General features: G+C 50.7%; 2 protein-coding genes across 2 annotated transcripts in view; one reads left to right on the top strand and one right to left on the bottom strand.

The window, feature by feature from the left end:
- The first annotated feature begins 292 nt into the window (after positions 1-292).
- LOC105472130 (heat shock protein family B (small) member 9) lies at positions 293-1,935 on the top strand. The gene is given in 3 exon segments (XM_011725112.3): positions 293-416; positions 1,322-1,603; positions 1,605-1,935. Coding segments are annotated over 2 exon segments (462 nt in total). The 5' UTR covers positions 293-416; positions 1,322-1,450; the 3' UTR covers positions 1,914-1,935.
- Positions 1,936-3,861: 1,926 nt separating this feature from the next.
- The window catches only part of LOC105472127 (RAB5C, member RAS oncogene family), a 30,987-nt gene continuing 9,407 nt past the window's right edge, over positions 3,862-25,441 (bottom strand). The window contains exons 2-6 of the mRNA XM_011725107.2: positions 8,869-9,122; positions 7,186-7,337; positions 6,798-6,920; positions 5,317-5,410; positions 3,862-4,781 (exon numbers count right to left, since the gene is read on the bottom strand). Of these exons, the coding sequence (XP_011723409.1) occupies positions 4,666-4,781; positions 5,317-5,410; positions 6,798-6,920; positions 7,186-7,337; positions 8,869-9,034 (651 nt within the window). The 5' untranslated portion in view covers positions 9,035-9,122 and the 3' untranslated portion in view covers positions 3,862-4,665. The remainder of the gene's footprint in view (positions 4,782-5,316; positions 5,411-6,797; positions 6,921-7,185; positions 7,338-8,868; positions 9,123-25,441) is intronic.

Consider the following 25,441-nt stretch of genomic DNA (forward strand, 5'->3'; position numbering starts at 1 on the left):
GCGCGGCGCGTGACGGGAGTTGTAGTCTTCCAGCGCCTTCCCCCACTGCCTCCAGCTTCCAGACTTTTCTGTCTGGTCTCTTGGCCCCTGACAGCCAAGTGAGGCCTGAGCGAAGGCCCCACATTGACCCCTCTTCACTTGTAATCTCTTTTAATGGTGTTCGGGAGAGTCACGATGGCTGTCCTCTTGGGGACAAGGAGTCTTGGGGACAATCGTGGGGTCTGCCTCTTTCCTGCGCCTCTCTCCCACTTAACCCCCTCCCCCAACTCGCGCACAGGCCCTGCCCCACGCGGCTCCGGACATGGAATTGCAGCTGCGGTAAAGATGAGACGTAACAACAGTTCTGCAGCAGTGTGGTGGTGACTTGGGTGTGTTCTCCTCCTGACATTCACCTGCACCTTTTCGTGCGCTTTTCTGTATGTATTTAATAGTATCACTCAACAAAAGGGAGTTTATCAGGCCGGGTGGCTGGCTCACGCAGGAGAATCGCTTGAGCCTAGGAGTTCGAGACCAGGCTGGGCAACATAGGGAGACCCCATCTCTACAAAAAAATAAAAAATAAAGTTTATAGACCGGACGAGGTGGCTCACGCCTGTAATCCTAGCACTTTGGGAGGTCGAGATGGGAGGATCGCTTGAGCCCAGGAGTTCGAGATTAACCTGGGCAACATAATAAGACCCTGACTCTTAAAAAAAAAAAAAAAAAAAATCAATTAACAGCACCAGAGGCATAGCTGTGGTTACGATGGTCACCAAGAAGGCTACTGTGGAGGGTGAGGCAGGGGAGGGCTAAGCCTTTCTCTGCGCACTGGGAGCCGCTCTCCTAAAGCCCCGACTGCATCTTCATCTTTGTGGCCCAAACCCAGACCACAGCCTGCATCACAGGAGACCCCGGGGGGCGGATGAATTAATGCAGCCGGAGAGACCAGTCCGCCTCCTCGTCTCGCGTGTCCGCGTGGGGTTGTGGGTGGTCAGGGAGAGGTAGGGTGGATGACCCAGAAAGGCCGCCCTTCCCTGACTCTGTCTGGGAACAATCCTTGCCCCAGGCCTGGTCCTTAGAAGGCAAGACAGCCCCCTTCCAGCTGGGGGATCAATCTGCTGTTGGCTGCACCGCGGTCCGGCTCCCTCGGGTCTGGCCTGGTCGAGGATCCAGTTCCTTCACAGCTGCGGCCTCCTCGGGGCCCATTAACGAAGGTGGGGAAGGGCGGAGAAAGGGTCAGGGTCTAGGATGAGAGTAGCTGCGGGCGCGCCAGGGCGGTGACAGTCTGGCTCTTGGAGGTAAGATGGGCGTGACTGATTCCGAACTTCGCCTGCGTTTGCAGAAGCGAAGGGAACCGAGCGAGCGGAGCTGATCTCGGCTAGGCCACGGGACGCCCCTCTCCGGGCGTCCGCGCGCCTAGCTCTGCGCTCGGAGCCTCGCGCCCTTGGACAGCAGTTAGTTGCTGACTCGGATGCAGCCGATCGGTAACACCTTCTCCGAGAGCCGGGTGGCATCCCGGTGTCCCAGCGTGGGCCTCGCTGAACGGAACCAGGTAGCCACAATGCCGGTGCGGCTGCTCAGGGAGAGTCCGCCAGCGCAGGAGGACAATGATCATGCCACAGACGGGTTTCCAAATGAAGATGGATGCCCACGGCTTCGCCCCGGAGGAGCTGGTGGTGCAGGTGGACGGCCAATGGCTGATGGTGACCGGACAGCGGCAACTGGACGGCAGTGACCCGGAAAGGGTCAGTTACCGCATGTCACAGAAGGTGCTCCCTTCCAACCTGAATCGAACCGCCATAACCTGCTGCCTGATCCCCTCCGGGCAGCTATGGGTCAGAGGCCAGTGTGTGGCGCTGGCTCTCTCTGAAGCCCATACAGGACCGTCCTGGAGACTCAGCCTTGGCTCTAAGGCTTCCAACCAGACCCAGTAAACAAACGACCCGATGTGCGGCAGCCTTGGTGTCCGTTGTCTTTCCTGGGGATGGGGGTCAGAGGTAGAGGGACTGGAGGCACAGGAGGCAGGAAAGGCGCCCCCAAGGTGGTGGTCCACCAAGAATCAAGCCTCTTCGGGCAGATCACTTGAGGCCACGAATTCGAGACCAGCCTGGCCAACATGGTGAAACCCCATCTCTACTAAAAACACAAAAATTAGGTGTGGGCCAGGCGCGGTGGCTCAAGCCTGTAATCCCAGCACTTTGGGAGGCCGAGACGGGCGGATCACGAGGTCAGGAGATCGAGACCATCCTGGCTAACCCGGTGAAACCCCATCTCTACTAAAAAGTACAAAAAACCAGCCGGGCGAGGTGGTGGGCGCCTGTAGTCCCAGCTACTCGGAAGGCTGAGGCAGGAGAATGGCGTAAACCCGGGAGGCGGAGCTTGTAGTGAGCTGAGATCTGGCCACTGCACTCCAGCCTGGGCGACAGAGCGAGACTCCGTCTCAAAAAAAAAAAAAAAAAAAAAAAAAATTAGGTGTGGTGGTGTGCGCCTGTAATCCCAGCTACTCGGGAGGCTGAGCAAGAGAATCGTTTGAACCTGGGAGGCAGAGGGAGGTTGCAGTGAGCCAAGATCCTGCCACTGCACTCCAGCCTGGGCCACAGAGTGAGGCTGTCTCAAAAAAAAAAAAAAAAAAAAGGCCGCCTGTGGTGGCTCATGCCTGTAATCCCAGCACTTTGGGAGGCCAAGGCGGGTGGATCACTTGACGGGAGTTCGAGACCAACCTGGCCAACATGGTGAAACCCCGTCTCTACTAAAAATACAAAAATTAGCAGGGCATAGTAGCAGGTGCCTGTAATACTTGGGAGGCCAAAGCAGAAGAATCGCTTCAACTCGGGAGGTGGAGGCTGCAGTGAGTTGAGATCACACCACTGCACTCCAGCCTGGGTAACAGAGACTCTGTCTCAAAAAAAAAAAAAAAAAAAAAAAAAAAAGGAATCAGGCCTCTGTGGCCCTGGGAGAAATTAGAGGGGAGTGTGGTCCTAGCTGAGCAGCAGCTCTGACAGGGAGCAGCAGAGAGCTGAGTGCCCAGACCTGATTCCAGAACCAGTAGAGAGCTGCGTTGGGGCAACTTGGATGTGGTGTGGGGTGCTGTGGACAGAGGTGGTGAGGAAAGCCAGGGGCTGCAGTCTTGGCCTTAAGACCAGTCCAGGCCGGGCGCGGTGGCTCAAGCCTGTATTCCCAGCACTTTGGGAGGCCGAGACGGGCGGATCATGAGGTCAGGAGATCGAGACCATCCTGGCTAACCCGGTGAAACTCCGTCTCTACTAAAAAATACAAAAAACTAGCCGGGCGAGGTGGCGGGCGCCTGTAGTCCCAGCTACTCGGGAGGCTGAGGCAGGAGAATGGCGTGAACCCGGGAGGCGGAGCTTGCAGTGAGCTGAGATCCGGCCACTGCACTCCAGCCTGGGCGACAGAGCGAGACTCCGTCTCAAAAAAAAAAAAAAAAAAAAAAAGACCAGTCCAGCGTTCCAGGGGCTGTTGGGATTCCTTCCTCTTCAGAAAGAGAGGATCCAGACCTTCTCACTGGTAAAGACCAACCAAAAAAACCCAAAGAGGTTGTTTCTGGTGTTTCAGAGACTAATGATCATCAAATACAGACTGCATGTCACCCCAGTATGATCTGGTAGGTGGGGGAAGGGAAGGGAGTGGTGGAGAAGTGAATACAGGCCCTGAAACTTCAAACGTGGTCAGCCCAGGTCAGCCACCTCATCGGAGCTGCTAACAGTAAGAGCCTCTTTCTCTTGGTTACCACGACCGCCAGCATCCCCTCATATTAGAGGGGAAGATTTTGTTTAACAAGATTCAGTGGTTCATTTTAAATCAATTTCAACTACAGAGGGCACTGTCTGATAAACTGCCAGAGAAAGACAAGGAAGACAGGTGTGAGGTCGATCGATCGGCTGACTATATTGACAAGATACTGATTGGTTACATGTTGAAGAAAACATACAATACAAAATACAGAAAAGTTGGTTCCGTCCCCTCCCACTCCCCCCCTTACCCACCCACCCCCAAATACTCATCATCGTGATTTGGTCAGAACAGGGCTCAGAGCCAGAGGTCGGGGTGACCAAGGGTGGAAGGGTTGTGGGCAATGGGTTCGTGGCTGTCACAATAATGCTGTGATAATGCTGTGGTTTCCCAGCAGGGAGGTGGGGGCGGGGAGGGGGACTGCAGCCTGATGAGAGCCAGCTGAAGGAAGAGCTGCCTCTCCCTTCCTAAGCCCCTTCCCAAGGTCTGCCCCCCCGCCCAAACCCAAGACCACTCCGAACAAGGTGAGGATGTGGATGCTCTTGCTGGGTCTGCTGTTCCGCAGGAGGGAAAGAAAGGGTAGCTGCTCTGACCCCACTGTCCCCATATACAAGGGTGGGGGGACAAGAGCATGTGGCTACTCCCAGCAAGGGAAAATGGGAGAGCAGTAGAAAGGGGAGGAAGTGGGAAGAGCAGAAGATCATATATATTAAAAAAGTGACTTAAGACTTAAAATTGAATTAGTATTTGTACAGAAAGGTGCAGGTGGAATAACTCACTCTGGCCTATGATCAAAATTATATGGAGAAATCATGGTGGACCCCTCCCCCTGCCCCCCCAGTGGTGGCCCCAGTCGTTAAGTGCGATTGGTTAGAGTGGATTCCAGTCGGGTCGTTCAGGTGGAGGAGGTGGGGGCAGCGGGCAGGCAAGGGGGGCTCAGTTGCTGCAGCACTGGCTCCGGCTGGCTGGGTTGTTCTCCTGGAGGTCCACACCTCGGTTTCGGCCTGGAGCACCAGTTGCATTCTGGGGCTCGTTCTTGGGAAGCTTCTTAGCTGTTTGGGAGGGTGAAAAGTGCATTTGTGGGGGTTACCCCACTAACTCTCTCTGTTCCACTGGAGTAGATTCTGGCCTTTACACCCAATCAGTGATAACTCACATATTGAGGGCTTCTATGGGTCAGGCGCATTCTGAGTGTTTTCAGGAAACTGTGGCAAAGAAAGGTTAAATAACTTGCCCAAGGCCACAGAGCTAATGAGTGGTAGAGCCAGGATCTGCAACCCAGGAAGGAAGATTCCAGAGCCAAATGAGCTAAAAACTCCTAGGCAGTGGGTAGGGGTAGTGAAGGCAGGCTCTGAAATGGATGGCAGGCTACAGGCTCAGAGAGTGAAATGTTGAGACTCTGGCCCAGGCTTCAGGAACTTCTCGGGTGAACAACCGACATCTACATCTGGGAGTCAGGTGAAGACGAAAACAATTTTATCAGAAGGTTAAAAGTGATGAAGGGACCCCACAGGCCCACTCTAGACCAGCAGACAGGTGATATGCCCTTGGTGTGGCAGAGAGAGGAGGGGAGGAGAAGCAACTGACCTATTGCCATGAAGATTTCGTTCACGTTCATTGCAGTCTTTGCTGATGTCTCCATGAACAGCAAACTGTTGTCATCTGCATAGGCTTGTGCTTCCTGGTTTGGATGGAGGTGAGACAGGGTGAGAGGGAAATGTTGGCAGGGGCCAGGGCCCAGGATACAAACCTTCCCTGTTCGAGGGCTTTATTATAATAGAGATCAGCTGGACACACACAGGGGTTTTTCAGGCCTAAGGCTGCCCTGATCTGGGTTTCCCCGCTCATGTATAGCACCTCTCAGCTCACAATCACTGGCAGATGTCTTACCCAGGTTTCCCTAGGTCCACCCTGCCTTCTTGCTCTTCAAAATCACTAGGCTAGGAAATACTTCTAGAAAGTTAACCTACAAATACACTTACATGTTTGCACAAAAGCACAAAAGTATGTGGATGTCTACTGCAGCACTGTTTTCAGTCTTTTGCTATTATTAGGGATTGGTAAAAAATGACCATATACAGTATGTATAGCACACTGCCATCAATGTAAAGAAAGGGATTAAAAGACACGTGCATATTTCTGGAAGGAAAAGAAACTGGGGAAATTAGAAGAAAAGTTGAGTTTCTAGGGTTAGCAGAGACATTTCTTTTTCAGTAAGTTTAATTAAAAAGTCAACTTACAAGAAAAGATAAGCAGCAGGCTAGTGATCCATATCTACCATACCCCTACCACCAAAGAAAGAGAACCAGGGAGAGACAGGTGACAGGTAATTCCCTTTAGGCCCACGCTTTCTCTCTTTTTTTTTTTTTTGAGACAGGATCTCACTCTGTTGCCCAGGCTGGAGTGCAGTGGCACAATCACTGCTCACTGCAGCTTCAAATCTCCTGGCCTCCAGTGATCCTTCCCACCTCAGCCTCCTGAGTAGCACACCACCATGCCTAGCTAACTTTTGTATTTTTTTTAGACACAGGGTTTTGCCACATTGCCCATGCTGGTCTCGAACTCCCAAGCTCAAGTGATGCTCCCACCTCAGCCTGTAGAGTGTTGGGATTATAGGCGTATGCCACCGCATCTGGCTGTTTTTATTTTTTTAAGAGATGGGGCCTCACTCTTGCTCAGGCTGGAGTTCAGTAGCGCAATCACTGCAGTCTTAAACTCCTGGAATCCAGCAATCCTCCTGCCTCAGCCTCCCGAGCAGCTGAGACTACAGGTGCGTGCCACCAAGCCCAACTAATTTTCAAATCTTTTGTAGAGACAGAGTCTTACTATGTCGCCTAGGCTGGTCTCCAACTCCTGGCCTCAAGTGATCCTCCCACTCCAGCCTCCCAAGGCACTGGGATTATAGACAGGAGCCATGTTAGGCCCATGCCTGAGGCACGAGAGGCTCAGCAGATGGAAGCTTCCCCGCTGCCTCCTAGCGCAGCCCTTCTCAAAGCCCCTGAGCAACCTCGACGAGGGCGGAGGAGCTGCTTGCTCCACTCCTTCCCCCACGTCTGTCATCTCCTCACCTGGAATTCCACGGCTCTCTTGCTGGCCAGGTCTGCCTTGTTACCCGCGAGTGCAATGACGATGTTGGGGCTGGCCTGCCTCTGTAGCTCCTTCACCCAGTTCTTGGCCCGTGCAAATGTATCCTGAGGAGACAGGGACAGAATGTCGAAGGGACAGAGAAGGCATTCTGCCCAGGGCCACCCACTAGAGACTTTCAAGTTGGCACAGCCAAATTATCTAAGACACTGCCACCTAAAGATTCTGACGTAATGTCCCCAAACAGGAAATCTGCCCACCCGCCACCCAGGAACAGAGGGTTAAGCGGCCTGAAATCGGGGCTTTGATAACCCAATCCCTGGGACTCTGAGAAGATGAAGGGAAGAGGAAGAGGCAAGGGGAAATCTTTACTGTGTTGGTGATGTCATAGACCACGATGGCAGCCTGAGCCCCCCGATAGTACATGGGGGCCAGGCTGTGATACCGCTCCTGTCCAGCTGTGTCCCAGATCTCAAACTTGACTGTTGTGTCATCCAGGCAGACAGTCTGTGTGAGGAAGGCCGCTGTAAGAGAGAAGGAGTGTTCAGGGGCAAGGGTGAGTTGGAAGCCACCCCACACAATCCCGCTGCTGCTTCTAGGCTCTGGCACGCAGAAGCCCACCACTGAGATGGGCACAGAGAACCCTCAACCCAGGAGCCAAAGCAGGCCTGAGCAGGGGTGGAGTTTGGATTTTATGTACGTGTCTGGGGGATGGGGTCTGCACAGGCTTTGCAGACCCAGCCTAGGCGAGGGCAGAAGGGAGGCCTGCATGCACTGGGTTGTCTCAGGACCACGCTCGGAAGAGGAATGCAGCAGGGGCAGCAGAGGGGAAGTCTAGGGGAAGCCTGACTCCAAGCACAGAAAGGTGAGCGCCCTCAGACCTCCTCCTCCCGCCACTCAGAGAACAGACCAGCTGGGGACCTCTCCACCCCTCAGTTTGCTCCAGCCCAGGGGTGTCACTGACCTTGGGTTTCCTGAGGACATTCTCACACACTTAGCTATGCTGGGGAAGTACACACTGTTCCACCACCAGGCTGAGGCTGGGTGGCCGCCTTCCCAACCACCCCTGCCACCTCCAGGCACTCCAGCTAGCCACCGCCCCTAGCTCTGACCCAGACCCGTTCCTGTATGGCCACCCTGTGACCCGACCTTCAGTCACTAAGAGGTGACTCCTTAGACAGGGGAAGGCAGGGTGCCTGTACACATACTTCAAAGGAGGAGTCCAGAGCTGGAACAGACAGCAAAAGGCCCCTTTGCCCTTGGACCCAGCAGAGGACCCCAGACAGCCGTGTGTGGAAGGCTGCTTTCCTGGTCTGCCCTCCCCCAGCGTACTGAGGGACCTGGGGCACTGCCTCACTTCCCCTCTCCAGCTCCTGACCCAAATGCTGAGGAGGCAGCAGGGAGACTGCTGACACGGCCCATTTTGTTTCCAGCTGCCTGGAAACCTCCTACCAACCAAGAGAGTAGAGAAAGGATGACTCAAGGCCAACGCCAGCATTGGCCCCTGCCTCTTGACGTGTGTGCTAGCCACGGAGGCAAGAAGCTGAGGCCAGACCCTCACTCACATCCTAAATGCTGACCACTGGAGAATCAACAACAGGCTGTGAGCTCCAGAAAGTCAGCTTCAGAAACGCCCACCTATCACCCAGCTCTGACTCACCAGGCTGCTCCTCCTTCTGGAAGTGGGAAAGGCCAGGGCACGTGGACCACCCGTTATAGTAAGAAGGGGCCTCGAAGATCCAGAGCCAGCCTCTCCCTCCATGAGGCCGGGGCAGTGAAAGGGCCTCAGCCAAGGCCACACAAATCAGGAAGGGGCAGAAACAGGATGGGAAGCTGGCTTTCCATTCCAGCGAATGCTTACTAGCAATGCTTCAGGGGACTCTGGCATAAAGACCAGGTGCTGGGCTCGATTCCAGAGCCCAGGTGAGGAAGTGCGGCTGCCACCACAGACGCATTTAGTCTCTAATGCAGGCAGGCAGCTTCCCATCTCTTCAAGGTCAAAGCATTTCTTTGGCAACCCTGAGGCCCCTCCCCAACTCCCTCGTGCCCACTCACCTCCGATTGTGCTCTCCTGGTACTCGTGAAACTGTCCCTTGACAAAGCGGAGGACGAGGCTGGATTTGCCCACCGCAGACTCCCCCAGCAGAACCAGTTTAAACTGACAGATCTTGTTCCCAGCGGCTGGTCCATTGGGTCGTGCTGCGCCTCCCCGACCCGCCATTGCCCGTCCAGCTGTAGTGGTCCAGAGAGTGTGCGGGTGGGGACCGGTGCTATGCAGAGAGGCACTTAGTGGGGAGGGGGACCTCCAACTGTAGGGGAGAAATGAGAAGTACTGGGTTAGTTCAGAGGCCGTTGCCCAGTGTGTCCTTAAATTACAGATCTTTCCCTCTGGCCTCACTAAGACCTAGCTGACTGCTTCCCCTCACCTCACCTCCCTGCCCTCCCCACTAGAGGTCAGGAGGCCTCACTGGGCTACATTAGACGTCTACCGGCTCTACCACCATCTGAGCCGTAAAGAGGAGAATGGTCTCCCAACTTCAGCCTCATGGTTCTGAGCAAACACATTGACTTCTGGGTCCCAAATATGTACATTCACTTAAAAATAAACACACACAGGTGACGAATGAATGTGTGACAGCCTGGTGACAGTTAAGTCAACAGGCTTTTGCGGCAAAATTTAAAAAAAAAAAAAAAAGCTTAGGAAGATACTAGGATTTAGGTCAACAATGAAGTTCCAGTCTGGTAGCCAGGACCACAATGGTAAGGCAGACAGGGGCCCAGGGGGTCCTGGTAGAAAGCTCCTCAGAAAAGGTGCTTGGACAACCTTGTGGGCTGGGCATTCAGGGACCATGGCCTGGCCAGCACAAGTTGTTATTAACATAGCCATTTTTCTCCTGCCACCTTCAGAAGGACTGACCGACTTTCAGTGTAAGGCTGGACTGTGCTCCTCTGTGCACCAGAATCAAAGCAATGTTTCACTCTCTCATCCTGAGCCTTCTTCCCTAGTTCTCTCATTTTTGATGGGCCAAAGTCTCGCGCCCATTAAAAAACAAAACACACAGAAACAAACCCATACCGAAACACACACAAAGCAAACACATAGAGAAACACACAAACACACCCCAAAACACACACAGAAACACACCAAAACACACACCGAAACACACACACACAGAAACACACACCGAAGTCAGAGCTCTGCCGCAGTCAGCACAGCTACCAACTTTCCCTTTTTCAATAGAGACCTCAGTTCCATTCTCTACTGGCAGAGATGGGGTGATGGAGAGAAAGAAGAGGCAGGAGGTGAGGGAGGGCAGAGACCAAGTCCTGCACCCCCAACAACTGGTGTTCCAGCCCCGACATCTGAATCACTTGGTTGGCGACAGCTTCAGAGGCTCAGGTTTTTGTTTTTGGTAAGTTTTGGAATTGCAAAGACACATGAGGAGCCTATCTCTAGAAGCCTCTAGAAGACATAAGTGGATGTCTTCATCAGACATATACATCTGATGTTAACAGACATCAGGATATATACAGAATATTTTACAAACAGGTCCTGTGAGTAGGTATTAAATACTGAACACCGTTCAGCGTTTGAACCTGGGTTGGAAAGAAAAGGTTTTTATTAGGCTTCCCTTTGCATAATGGAGTCTAAGATCCCAGGGAGAGCCGTGATCTGTCCCTGAGCAAGGGAAGTACATTCCCTCAGAGTCAAGGGACAGCAATGTGGATGAACAGGAGGTGTCTGTGGGAAGCAAATGGTGCACACTCATGCAAGAAGCTGACAGCAAAGGGCTTGTTTTGTTCAACCTCAAATCGTTTTCCACATCCAAGTTCTCCCAGCAACTCATTTAAAAAGTGAGCTTCAGGAAGAATGATTCACTAGCCAGAAACAACAGTTTCCTTTCTGGACAGAACCAAAGGAAAAGAGGTTTGAAATGGGGCCCACCTCTTCCCCAAAAGTACAAGGAAGGAAGTACGGGGTGGTGGGTCTCAATTAGCAACCAGAAATACCATGTAAATATTTCAAAGTTATGCCATTTCAATATTTCATAGTTTAAGAAGCTTTTTTGTTTTGTTTTGTTTTTTTGAGCTGGAGTCTCGCTCTGTCGCCCAGGCTGGAGTGCAGTGGCGCGATCTCTGCTCACTGCAAACTCCGCCTCCCGGATTCACGCCATTCTCCTGCCTCAGCCTCCCGAGTAGCTGGGACTACAGGCGCCCGCCACCACACCCGGCTATTTTTTGTAATTTTAGTAGAGACAGGGTTTCACTGTGTTGCCACTGTGGTCTCGATCTCCTGACCTTGTGATCCGCCCGCCTCTGCCTCCCAAAGTCCTGGGATTACAGGCGTGAGCCACCACGCCCAGCCTTAAGATACTTTCTCATTTCACCCCAGTCAATGAAGAGACAAGGTCTGCGCTTTCTACTTCTTAGAGATGCCCTCCTCACAGTGCCTATGTGCATACTAGGAACTCAAAGAGTGCTGACTGAAGGAAATAATTTTTTTTATTTTTTAAAGAAACAGGGTCTCACTGTGCTGCCCAGGCTGGCAACCTGTGAGGCAACCTGTGGTGTGACCACAGCTCACTGCAGCTTCCAAGATCCTACTGCCTCAGCCTCCCAACAGGTATACACCACCACACCCAGCTAATTAAAATTTTCTTTTTTTTTTTTTTTTGGCAGAGACGGAGTCTCACTCTCTTGCCCAGGCTGGTCTCCAACTCCTGGCCTCACGCAACCTCCCGCCTCACTTCCCAATTGCACAACCATTATCTCCTTCAAGCTTTACAACAACCTCCATTTTTCAGATAGATAAATTAACATTCATATATTAAATGTCCTGCTCATGGTCACCGAGCCTACAGGTGACAGAACCCCCAGCCCCACCACAGACACGATGCCATCCTCCCTGCTGTGGAAGAAGAGTGGAGGCAGTGCCTGCCCTATGTTTGGTTTAGGGCTGCTAGGTGAATGAGACTCTCTTTTTGTGGCAGCAGCTTTGCTGGTCCAGGAAGGTCTAGCTCTAGCTGGCTTTAGCAACAGTCACAGTAATCTTGCAGTTTCTGAGCGTCCTCAACAGTGGGAGGAGCCGCCCCGAGCCAGGCAGGACGACAGCGACAGAGGGAAAACCACAGTGGAATTACAAGTTGGTTATTACCATGAATCCACGTGACACAGAGTCTTGGCTGAGCAACAGTCTGTGGCTGGGGCACTAGAGGAGGAGGTATGAATGACCTGGGAGATGGTAATAGAAAACCAAGTTTCTGATTCCAGAAAAACCAAAGCAGCTGGTGCTGAGGGTACCGGGATGGGGAGTAACCAGCACCTACAGGTTGAGAAAAATAGAGGTAACAGATCTAAGTCTTGTCACTACCAAACCACAGGGTTAGAGGAACAGAATGTGATTTTTAAAAACAAGCCAGAAGGGGAGACAAAAAACTCTCCTGCAGTGGCTCTCAACGGTGCCTGTACATTGAAGTCATCTGTGCAGCCAGTCCCTCAAGATTCCCATGAAGGTTTGGAGCAGGGCCCAGCATCTGCAGGTGCCACTGAAGCACAGCCAGGGCTGGAGCATCTGGCACAGAGAGAGTGAGCACAGACGATGGCTTTCCGCACCACGGGTGTGACTATCTCCTGCCACTTCTGAATCACTTTGTAGAAGCCACCTGAGCTGAGCCTCAGTGTTCTCATTACTAATATGGGGCACACCAGGGTTAATGGCAGTGTTTGCCAGGTGTCTCACACACATCATGTTGAGTAAACAGTAGCTAAGAGTACTGACATGGTTATTTCTAACACTTTCTCCAAGACTATTGGTGAACAGACTCTGGCCATCCCATTGAACTCAGGCTCTCCCTGGCATAAACTAGCTGGTGACATGTTCTGCCTGGTCACTGATCCTGCCTTCCAGAGATACCTGAGCAGGCACACACAGCACTTTTTATGGTCTGTTGCCTCGTAGTTTTCCGGGCCCTGCTTGGTGATCACATGAGCAGTGGTGTCCAACCTTTGCAGTCAACAAAGCCCAAGGAAGCCAATTTTGCTAGGAAAGGCACACGGAGGTATGAGGGTGTCTAAGCCAGGTGAAGGCCAGACTGAGAGCCCGAGGAAGCATTATAACCTCTCCCCTCAAGCCTGAGAAACTGAAGACATGGTAGGTAGTAAGGTGAATGCATTCAGTGAGCTGTCCTACCTCCCAGGGATGGGCGTCTGACTGAGAATCTTTCCTCTTGAACCCCTGGCAAAAATTATCCACTTGTGCAGTCAGGTGATGGAATTATAACCAAAACTGACACAGTTTTCAAAGTCTTGAGACAAAAATCGAATTCTCCGTAAGAGCTAAAGTTACAGTCAAAGCTGATTTTTTTTTAATTAGCTGACTTTGTGGTACACGCCTGTAATCCCAGCTACTTGGGAGGCTGAGGCACAAGAATTGCCTGAACCCAGGAAACAAACTGCAGTGAGCCGAGATCACGCCATTGCACTCCAGCTTGGGGCAAAAGACTGAGACTCTGTCTCAAAAAAAAAAAGTTGACTTTTTTTCACGAGTACGATGGCAGTGCTGGAGCTTCAGATGTAGGGAGAAAGATTCTCCTTGCTGTGGACTCACCATCCAAATCAAAACCCTGGCTTGTTCAGAGGTCACTAAGAACAAGCACCAGTCTCAACCTCATGTCTTCCACAGCAAAGGGGAGAAAATGTATAAGGACTTAGAGTCACACTATTCTCCTATTAATACAATGCACATGAGAGGGCAGAAGGGATCTGAGCTCCTAAACACTCCAGCCCCATGCACAGGCACTTCTGGGCCAAGGGTGGGAGAGAAAGAGAAAGAAAAATGGGGCACTGTTCTTCCCTGCTCTGGGGTTCCCTCAGCTCTGGACACTACAGGTCAGTGGGTCTCAAATTTTTTCTATTTTATTTTATTTTTTTGAGTAGAATCTAGCTCTGTCACCCAGACTGGCGATCTCTGCTCACTGCAACCTCTGCCACCCAGGCTCAAGTGATTCTAATGCCTCAGCTTCTAGGAGTAGCTGGAACTATAGGCATATGCCATGACACCCGGCTAAATTTTTGTGTACTTTTTGTAGAGGCGGGATTTCACCACGTTGGCCAACTCCTGGCCTCAAGTGATCGGCATGCCTCAACCTCCAAAAGTGCTGGGATTACAGGTGTGAGCCACCTGTAATTTTTTTGTTTGTTTGTTTTTTGCTGTTGTTTGAGATAGTCTCACTGTTGCCCAGGCTAGAGCAGTAGTGCAATCACGGTTCACTGCAGCCTTGACCTCCCAGGTTCAAGCAATCCTTCTACTTCAGCCTCCAGTCAAACTCTTTTTCACCAGAATCACCTAGGGCCTTTAGAAATACCCTGACCAACTGAATTAGAATCTCTAGAGGTGGAGTCCAGAAATCAATATTTTAAAAATAAGTTCCCAGAGTGATTTTAAGCAGTTGATCGAAGCACGAGAGCTATGGTTGATATAGGAAGGAGGGAGAAATCCAAGAGACAGAAAGGCACCCCCGATCAGCGCTGTGCACAACCCCTAAGTGTGCACGTGTAAGACTATGAATGTGGGAGGGGTCTTCAGCTTCACTCAGCAACTGGAGCCTTCTCCAAGACACCAGATGCTGCTGCAATTGCTCCCGCTAGCCTCCCTCCAAAAGTTTCACCTTTCTCTCCTCTAATCCACGAAGTCGGCCACTTCGTATGTTTTGTCCTTCCTGGTAAAAGGGTGAGCAATTAAAGCTGATGAGTGTCTCTTGTGCTTCCTGTTTGCTTTAGAGACTTCCTCCAGCTGAGAGTCCTGGCACAGCCTGGAGAGCAAGCTGATTAGGGAAACCAATCAGACTGTTGACCAGGGAGTGCAGGGTGTAGAGACTAGCTCACTCAAGGTTAGCAGGGCGGCCTGAGAACAAGTGACCCCGCCCAGAGTCCCCTGGAGGTGCTTCTGACCAGTGACTCTTCAGCTACGTTTTATCCTGGAACAAGGCATTCCTGAATATTTAAACAAGAGTCCAGCAACAAAGCAAAACAAAACAAAACAAAACAAAACAAAACAAAACGACAGCAGAAAGGAGTTGTTAAAGGGAGCAAGGGACACAGGAGGAGAGGAAACTCAGTTCAAAGGCTAAAGTGGAAGACATTTGATTTAAAAGCCAACTGGAGCCAAGGTTGTGCAAATGTTTGAGGCTCCGGTTAGTTGGGGAGATGATTTACCTATAGGCTCAAGAACACAGCTCTTCCTCAAAGGGGAAAGCCACTGCCGGCACACAGAAACAGAGGCCAGACTCACAGCAGGACTATCCAGGCTTCTAGCTGGTTGCAGACCCAGAGGAAAGAAGAATCTGAAGCAACGCCAGCCACGAGCCACACGAGGTACCCACACACCTTCCCCAGCGTGGCTAGCAGGTTAGGACTTGGGAGGCTGAGCCGGGTTTGGTTCAAGCTCAGCTCCACCGTTTATTAGCCGTGTGACATTGGCCAAGTCACACAAGTGATCATTATCAGCTTCAGTTCCTTAGCTAAAAGTTGGCATTCTTTAATACTAACGGCATGGGGTAGTTCAGATCAAGTGAAACAATGCACCACAGTATCAGGCTGAAGGTGAGCTTTCAACAAGTGGCAGGTTTATTACCCTAGAGGCTAGAATTGGCAGTCAGAGCCCAAAAGGGCCTTAAAGACCCCATCCTATTGTTGACAATTAGAGAAAAAAAATGAAGGTGAGGGGAAGTGACCTGCCTGGTGTCACACAGCCAGTTGGTGGCAGAACCCAAGGCTGCCCAAGACTCATAACTCAAGCAAGGCTCTCCTATTAGAGATAGAAAGAAAAACCCCAGAATATGAACAATGTCATTATCTTAACCCCTGTTACTAAAAATAACAGGGACTGCGACCTATGCATGCTTTAAAAACATGTAGCTTTTAGTTAGGGAAAATGAGTTTCTATCACACTAAAAAAAGCACACTGCCACCGGACGTGGTGGCTCACGCCTGTAATTCCAGCACTCTGGGAGGCCGAGGTGGGTGGATCACCTGTGGTCAGGAGTTGGAGAGCAGGCTGTCCAACCTGGTGAAACCCCAACTCTACTAAAAATACAAAAATTAGCCGGGCGTGGTGGCTGGCACCTGTAATCCCAGCTACTTGGGAGGCTGAGGCAGGAGAATCACTTGAACCCGGGAGGCAGAGGTTGTGGTGAGCTATTGCACCATCACACTCCAGCCTGGACAACAGAGCAAGACTCCATCTCAAAAAAAAAGAAAGAAAAAAAAAAAGCACACTGCTGGACGGAAGAGTTTTATATCTTGATTTGAGAGGTAAATACCTGAGTGTGTACAAATGTAAAAACCCATTGAGGTATATTTACAATTTGTAAACTATTATATATAAGTCACATGTCAATAAAAAGGTAAAAAAATGCTGCTGCTATAGAATTTTGCATATAATCATGAAAAATTAAAGCTTGGAAACGATACGAATGCAATCTAGCTCCTCTGTATATAAAATATTTTCTGCCTCTTTAGTATGAAGAAAATAATATTAAAGACAATCAAGGGCCGGATGCGGTGGCTCACGCCTATAATCACAGCACTTTGGGAGGCCGAGGCGGGAGGATAACGAGGTCAAGAGATCGAGACCATCCTGGCCAACATGGTGAAACCCCATCTCTACTAAAAATACAAAAATTAGCTGGGCGTGGTGGCGCATACCTGTAATCCCAGCTACTCGGGAGGCTGAGGCAAGAGAATCGTTTGAACCTGGGAGGCGGAGGTTGCAGTGAGCCGAGATCATGCCACTGCACTCCAGCCTGGGGGACAAGAGTAAAACTCTGTCTCAAAAGAAAAAGACAAGACAGGCCAGGTGTGGTGACTCCCGCCCGTAATCCCAGCACTTTGGGAGGCCGAGGCAGGTGGATCACCTGAGGTTGGGAGTTCAAGACCAGCCTGGCCAACATGGTGAAACCTCATCTCTACTAAAAATACAAAAATAAGCTGGGTGTGGTGGCGTGTGCCTATAATCTCAGCTACTCGGGAGGCTGAGTCAGGAGAATTGCTTGAACCCGGGAGGCAGAGGTTGCAGTGAGCTGAGATCATACCATCACACTTCAGCCTTGGGGACAAGAGTAAAACTCCGTCTCAGGAAAAAAAAAAAAAAAAAAAAAAAAAAATCAAGAAGATGATACCTGAATTGGAAAAGACCAAAGGAGAACAAAGATACCCAAATGTTAAACACAAATAAGGTGTAAGACAATGGGATTTCTCATAAAAAAAATAAGATTCCTGCATCTATATTAAGGATATACTTAGTGTTTGGGCTTAACTGTGGGCTAAAGGATTTTCGAGTGGTTTAAAGCGTCATGATAATAAAGAGAAACTGATATTTATGTCTTTTCGATGGGGAGAAAGAGGTTATAACAGTATGATATTCTGCACTCACCAATCAGTCCAGAGTGTATCTGCAGAGGAAAGGGGGGTTTAGGGGTTACAGGAAGGAATCAAAGAGAGGGGTGTCCTCTGTATGACCAGGACTATGGAACTGCTTCACACAGGGCCTGTGTCTTACCTAAGAGTCTAACGGGGGAAGCTTGGCCCCGGCCCTGGAAGCCAGAAGCTTAAGAGACCAAGGTGAGATCTAGCCGAATTCTGATGGGGGGTGTTGGAACAGGGTGGGCTCCACCTCCCACCTTCAGGAGGTCCAGCTCTTAAACCTAGGGGACTTGGGGGAGGCAGCAGTAGGGAGGGAGGTGCTGCCTTTAAACAGCTACAGGAAGATGACCCTTTTTCCAGGGGAAAGGGAAGTAAATCATCCCAGAGGGGCACTCAAGGTGAGCTGGGTCCCCTACCACGGGGAAAGCACCCCCACCTTCCTTAACTGGGATTGGTTTCATTTCATTCTTTTTTCAATAAGATTTCTGGGGCTTAGTGCCTAGACTTCCACACCACAATCAGGCCCTGATGGGGTCCACCAGAGCCCCAAGTGCAACCACCAACTCCACCAATACCTGCGAAAGGGGCCAGTGTGCAGAGGCATCAAGAGGCTTCAAGCCTGGATACACATTACCAAGTCATCTTTAATAAACACTGTGCAGGCTGCGCCTGGAACTTTGCCGAAGTCAGCCAGGACAGAGCACAGCTGGCTCCTGCAGCCCTTTCCCTTGTGTGGGAAGTCTTGTTGTATCACTCGGGACAGATGCCAAGCTCAGTCAGGTGGAAGACACCCCTGAGGGACAGACCCTTAGCTTTCCAGAACTCTACCCCAGCAGAACACCATGAAATCCTTGCCTGATCCCTGGCTGTCTTCCCAGCTCTCAATGACAGATGGGTTCTCTGGACAGGCTCAGAGAGGAGCAGTCAGGGCTGGATGGAAACCTCCAGCAGCCACTCCCTCTTTCTGCACTCACAGGGAGGAAGACTATTGGGGTGGGAGGACATCTCCATGGATCTGCTGGCGCAGCTTGGTCAGTGTGGTCGGCCAGTGCTGTCCACAGAAGGGCCCCAGGCTTCATGGGCGGCTCAACGACTCTCAGTCGTTGGCTCTGCTGGCCAACAGAGGAGACAGGTAGCAAGGAAGGCCCACAGACAGGGCACTGCCTGCAGTTGCACCAGGCAAGGCTGCGGGCCAGCCTACCGGCCAGCCTACCAATTCCAAAAGGCACCGGGGGGACAGACCCTAATGCTGACATTCCTGAGAGACTGTTCTCCCTCAGAGGGCCCAGTCTCTAACAGCACACCTCAGTCAGCAAGGTTGTGGCAGATTCTTTTTTTTTTTTTTTTTGAGACGGAGTCTCGCTCTGTCGCCCAGGCTGGAGTGCAGTGGCGCGATCTCGGCTCACTGCAACCTCTGGCTCCCAGGTTCAGGCAATTCTCCTGAATTCTCCTAGCCTCCCGAGGAGCTAGGATTACATACACGTTCCACCACATTCGGCTAATTTTTTAGTAGAGACGGGGTTTCACCATGTTAGCCAGGATGGTCTCGATTTCCTGACCTTGTGATCCGGGCTGTGCCAGATTCTCTACCCCTGTCTAAGGCTGCTCTCTCAAGTCTCAAGCAAAAGCTCAACTTGGAATCTTTCTGCAGCCCAGATCCACACACATGTCCCAGCCACAGGGCTTGATGGGGATGACAACGTGGCTGTATGGTGGCTCACAGGCCACCAGTCAGTTCTTTACCTGCCAATGCCAGGCGGGATGCTAGGAAGAGTGCCATACAAGGCAAAGGTTCTTCTGGCCCCAGCCTACCCTGCCGCTGTCCTGGAATGGGGCATGAGTCAAATGGAAGCCAGTCAGGATAGATAGATGTAGAATTCCTGTTGATCCACAGTCCTCACAACTATCCTGTATTTCATTTGCTCAGGCAGTTACTATTTAGCTAGGATATTTTTCACTGGAATCTCATCAATGCAGGGCCCGTCTTCCCCCCGTCTCCAAAGGGGCTCTGCAGAGGTCAGAAGCACCAGCCAGGACAGCTGCCACTTCCACTGCTGCCCTAGGCCCAGAAAGACTCCAAAAACCTCTGTTGAAAGTCAGGATCAGAAGCAGCACCTGTTCATCCAGCCATTCACACCAGTGGACGCCTCTCCAAAACCCTTCCCATCCTTACCAATAACAGAAAATAAAAGAAAGTCAGTTTAAATCACTGCCCCTTTGTTTTGCCTTCAGCTCCTAAACAGAAAGCAGAGGTCATGTTTGAGAGGAAAGTAGGGGAAAAGAGAACCAGCAAGCCAAATGCCTCGTGTTCAGACACCACACCCACCATGGTCAGAGGCTGCGCAACCAACAAGAAAAAAGTCAAAGTTCTCGGTGGGAGACTTGAGGGACGATGGCTATTCTCAGAAGCCTGGGCACCAAAGAACAATATTTTAGACTATACATATATATACACACACACACATATACATATGTATATACACACACATATATACATATGTATACGCATACATACACACACACACACACACACACACATATATATATATATATTTTTTTTGAGATGGAGTCTTGCTCTGTCGCCCAGGCTAGAGTGCAGTGGCATGATCTGGGCTCACTACAACCTCCACTTCCCGGGTTCAAGCGATTCTCGTGCTTCAGCCTCCTGAGTAGCTGTGATTCTAGGCGTGCACCACCATGCCCGGCTTGTAATTCTGTATTTTTAGTAGAGATGAGCTTTCACCATGTTGGCCGGGCTGATCTCGAACTCCTAACCTCAGGTGATCCACCTGCCTCAGCCTCCCAAAGTGCTGGGATTACAGGCATGAGCCACCGCACCCAGCTCTTTTTCTACATACATTTTTGAGACAGGGTCTTGCTCTGCTGCCCAGGCTAGAGTGCAATGACGTAATCATAGCTTACCGCTACCTTGACTTCCTGGGCTCAAGCAATCCTCCTACCTCAGCCTCCTGAGTAGCTAGGACTACAGGCGCATGCCACCATGCCCAGCTAATTTTTCTATGTTTTGTAGAGATGGGGTTTTGCCATGTTGCCTAGGCTGGTCTCAGACTCCTGGGCTCAAGTGATCCACCTGCTTCAGCCTCCCAAAGTGCTGCGATTACAGGCATGAGCCACTGTGTCTGGCATCTTTCTTAATTTTTGCTGAACAAACTGTAGAGTGGTGCTCAGTGAAGAAATCAAGCAATGAATAGGTCTAAACAAGATTCAATGAGTGACTCACACTTCTGCTTCCATGGCCCCAAATGTTCGTAAGACTAGTGTAGGTGGCAAGGGGCTGAAGAACTTGGGGGACTGAGGGTTGTGAGTGAGAAAGCAAGAGAAATTAAAGGCACTGTTGCAGATGAAAATGACCACATTCCGGCCGGGCGTGGCGGCTCACGCCTGTAATCCCAGCACTTTGGGAGGCCGAGGCAGGCGGATCACGAGGTCAGGAGATCAAGACCATCCTGGCTAACATGGTGAAACTCCGTCTCTACTAAAAATACAAAAAATTAGCCGGGCGCGGTGGCGGGCGCTTGTAGTCCCAGCTACTTGGGAGGCTGAGGCAAGAGAATGGCCTGAACCCGGGAGGCGGAGCTTGCAGTGAGTTGAGATGGCGCCACTGCACTCCAGCCTGGGCGACAGAGCGAGACTCCGTCTCAAAAAAGAAAAAAAAAAAAGAAAATGACCACATTACAAAATTCTCAAAGGCTGGACACTGGGTTTCCTTTGTGTTAACAGCACATAACAGCAAACCTGACACATAGTAGGTGAGCACAGATACGGTGAACTGCGCATGTGAGAGGTACAGCCTGCTTACACTTGGCAAGTGAACTAGGGAAGTTGAGGGCTTAAATCCGCATTCATCTGCCAGACGGCTCAGGTCCCCTAACAGAGCCACAGAGCAGCTGAGGAGCTGCCTCACTTCCCCAGGGAGGACTTCCTCCATCCCTAATGTACAGGGCTTAAGAGCACAAGTGCTGGAGTCAGACAAACTTCAGTTCAAGTTCTAGAGGCACCACTTAGGGTGGCCTGGTGTTGTCACTGAACCCATTTCCTCACATGTAAAATGGAGAGACCAGTACCACCTGTCTCCAGGGCTGCCAGGAAGATGATGCATGTGAGACGCTTAGCAAAGGGCCTGGCCTGGGGAAGCATTCAGTACATGTTCTGCAGCAGGGAAGCCCCTGCTCCTTCACTTCCCTGTGAAGGAGGCGCACTCCTCACTTCATCTTTCAGACAACATTCACTCTTTCCTCTTACCTCCAGTTTCCCGGGACTCCATTCTTCAGCACCTCTCATTTGCAGAGAATGCTGAAGAGGACATCTTTCCCCAGTTTCCTGGAAGATACTCAGTGTCCTGTCAACAACCCCAATCTTGCATCCTCTGGAGACTCGCTCCCAAAACCACAAAAATGGAGGGGAGAAACCATCACTATCCAATAAATCTGCAAGGGGTGAAGGCCCCAACCAGGCAAACCATAACCTCTTTAAAAAAATAAAAATAAAAAAAGTCCTATAACACAAAGCATCTTGGGTTTCTTTTGGTAGAGATGGGGTTTCATCATGTTGCCCAGGCTGATCTCAAACTCCTGCGCTCAAGCAATCCCCCCGCCTTGGCCTCCCAAAGTACTGGGATTACAGGCATGAGCCACCACGCCCAGCGCACAAAGCATCTTAAAGCCCAAATGCCCTTCCTTCCATCTCAAAGCCTCTTTCAGGAAAGGGAAGAAGCAGTTCAGTTGTGGAGAGGGGGAGGGGACAGGAATAGAGCAGCTGACAAAGAAAGCAGAGTTCCTTTTAAAAACCAGGCTGCAAACACTAGAGGTTTGGAAACTGGCGTCATTAATCACCATGCTGTCTGAGCAGCTCAGAGAGCAATTTGATGTCTAGGAGAGCAGCCAGGGTTAGGGAGGCCACCCACGCCCTCCTCCATGCCTGGGATGCCTCTAACAGCCACCTGAAGGGGACACACATGGAGTTATGAATAGAAGGCAAGAGGCTTGTTTTTTTTTGTTTTTTTTGTTTTTTTTTTTTGAGACGGAGTCTCGCTCTGTCACCCAGGCTGGAGTGCAGTGGCCGGATCTCAGCTCACTGCAAGCTCCACCTCCCGGGTTCACGCCATTCTCCTGCCTCAGCCTCCCGAGTAGCTGGGACTACAGGCGCCCGCCACCTTGCCCGGCTAGTTTTTTGTATTTTTAGTAGAGATGGGGTTTCACCGTGTTAGCCAGGATGGTCTCGATCTCCTGACCTCGTGATCTGCCCGTCTCGGCCTCCCAAAGTGCTGGGATTACAGGCTTGAGCCACCACGCCCGGCCTGAAGGCAAGAGGCTTGTAAACCAACTCCTGTTAAGATTCCAAGTTAGTGTTTCCAGCAGGGCTCAAGTTACACATTTTCAGAGAGATGACAGTACAACGGAAGGATTTCAGCTATTCAATGATTCAGGATCACGGCACAAAGTGACAGCCTACCCTGAGCCAGCCAATAGCCACAAACCCTCCCAAGGGGGCAGTCCATTTTGGGAGGGCAGCGAAAGACAATGACTGGCCTGGACCATGTGGAATCTCTTACCAGACCCAGAGTCCAGGAGGGTTTGGCTGGAGAACTTAGCATTTGAAATAGAGAATGATTATATACACATACCTCATCTTCCCAACTCCATAGTAAATTCCAAAGGAAAGACCAAATCTGACCATTTTTTGGATCAGTCATAGCATCAGGCAGGGGTAAGAGAAGTATGAATGGGTGAGTAGAAGGACAACAGCCAGCTATGGGGATTAACTCCCAGGACTACAGTTGATTTTCACAGGGTAGATTTCCCAGGTCCACCTCTACATTTCCCAACTCCAGAGTCTTCAGTAACTATGACTAACCATCAAGAGAAGAAATAGCTCAAGGCATCCACATCACTCTATGTCAATATACCTGAGAGAAAACATTTGCTAAAAAGGCAGTGGTTTTGGAGAGCCAGCTCAATCTACGACTCTGGCACGAAATACACAAAGTAAGCCTGGGGCCCGGCGCAGTGGCTCATGCCTGTAATGGCCGAGGCAAGTGGATCACTTGAGGTCAGGAGTTCGAGACCAGCCTGGCCAACATGGTGAAACCTCGTCTCTACTAAAAATACAAAAAGTAGCCAGGTGTGGTAGTGTGCACCTGTAATCCTAGCTACTCAGGAGGTTGAGGCACAAGAATTGCATGAATCTGGGAGGCAGAGGCTGCAGTGAGCCGAGATTGTGCCACTGCACTCCAGTCTGGGGGACACAGTGAGTCTGTCTCCCAAAATCTGGCAGTGCCAAAAAGTAAAGAAGTAATCAAAAAACAAAAACAAAAATCCTCACAATGACTGGGTAGGTCAAAGGAGGCTAAAAGAGCAACCAATGGGCAAAGCTGAAACATTTTGGGCACTAAAACTAACATTGGATTATTTATTTATTTATTTATTTTTGAGACAAAGTCTCACTCTGTTACCCAGACTGGGGTGCAGTGGTAGATCTCCACTCACTGCAACCTTCACCTCCCTGATTCAAACGATTCTCTTGCCTCAGCCTCCTGAGTAGCTAGGATTACAAGCATGCACCATCATTCCTGGCTAATTTTTGTATTTTTAGTAGAGATTGGGTATCACCATGTTGACTAGGCTGGTCTCAAATTCTAGGTCTCAGGTGATCGGCCCATCTTGGCCTCCCCAAGCGCTGGGAATATGAGCATGAGCCACTGCGCCTGGCCTTATCACTGGATTATAAACCAAAGTGTAGGCCGGGCGCAGTGGCTCACCCCTGTAATCCCAGCACTTTGGAAGGTCAAGGCAGGTGGATCACGAGATCAAGAGATCGAGACCATCCTGGCCAACATGGTGAAACCCCGTCTCTACCGAAAATACAAAATTTAGTCAGGCACGGTGGCACGCACCTGTAGTCCCAGCTACTCAGGAGGCTGAGGCAGAATTGCTTGAATCCAGGAGGCAGAGGTTGCAGTGAGCCGAGATTGTGCCACTGCACTCCAGCCTGCCAATAGTAAGACTCCATCTCAAAAAAAAAAAAAGAAAAAAACAAAAAGAAACCGAAGTGTAAAATAAATATCCTGGAGTCCATACGAATATTAAATAATTGAACAAATAAATGGGGGAGAATAGGCTGGGCACGGTGGCTCACGCCTGTAATCCCAGCACTTTGGGAGGCCAAGGCAGGTGGATCACCTGAGGCCTGGAGGTCGAGACCACCCTGGCCAACAGGGTGAAACCTCATCTCTACTAATAATTCAAAAATTAGCCGGGCGTGGTGGCATGTGCCTGTAATTCCAGCTACTCGGGAGGCGGAGGCAGGAGAATCGCTTGAACCTAGGAGGTGGAAGTTGCAGTTAGCCAAGATCACGCCATTGCACTCCAGCCTGGGCGACAAGAGCAAAACTCTATCTCCAAATAATAAATAAATAAATAGAAATAAATGCGGGAAAATAGACAAGTCTCTTGTATAGAAGAATTTAATAATTCAGCTGGGCGCGGTGGCTCACGCCTGTCATCCCAGCACTTTGGGAGGCCGAGACGGGTGGATCATGAGGTCAGGAGCTCAAGACCATCCTGGCTAACATGGTGAAACCCTGTCTCTACTACAAAAATACAAAAAAATTAGCCAGGTGTGGTGGTGTGCAACTGTAGACCCAGCTACTTGGGAGGCTGAGGCAGGAGAACGGTGTGAACCCAGGAGGTGGAACTTGCAGTGAGCCAAGATCGCACCACTGCACTCCAGCCTGAGTGATAGAGTGAGACTCCATCTCAAAAAAAAAAAAAAAGAAAAAAGAAAAATGAATTTAGTAACTCATGTAGCTACTCCACCCTCAACAAGGGGAACATGAACCCAAGTCCCTGTTCCTTAGGTGTGGGCTACACATAGTGACTTTCTTCCAAAGGGTGCAGCATGGAAAGGGGACGGGGAGAACTTTACAGAGAAGCCTCATGCACATCACCTCAGTCAAGTGACCATGGTTGACATCGGTCATGGAAAGGCTTGTGGATTGTAGGTACCCTTGGCACGACGTGATGAAAATAGCACTTTACCTCACTGGTCCTCCTTCCCAAAACTCGGCACAGTCTAATTATGAGAAAAACACTGGACACAGCCAGGCGCGGTAGCTCAGGCATGTAATCCCACCACTTTGGGAAGCCGAGGTGAGATCGCTTGAGCTCAGGAGTCTGAGACCAGCCTG

The sequence above is a fragment of the Macaca nemestrina genome, chromosome 17 (genome assembly GCF_043159975.1).
Source record: "Macaca nemestrina isolate mMacNem1 chromosome 17, mMacNem.hap1, whole genome shotgun sequence".
NCBI lineage: Eukaryota > Metazoa > Chordata > Mammalia > Primates > Cercopithecidae > Macaca > Macaca nemestrina.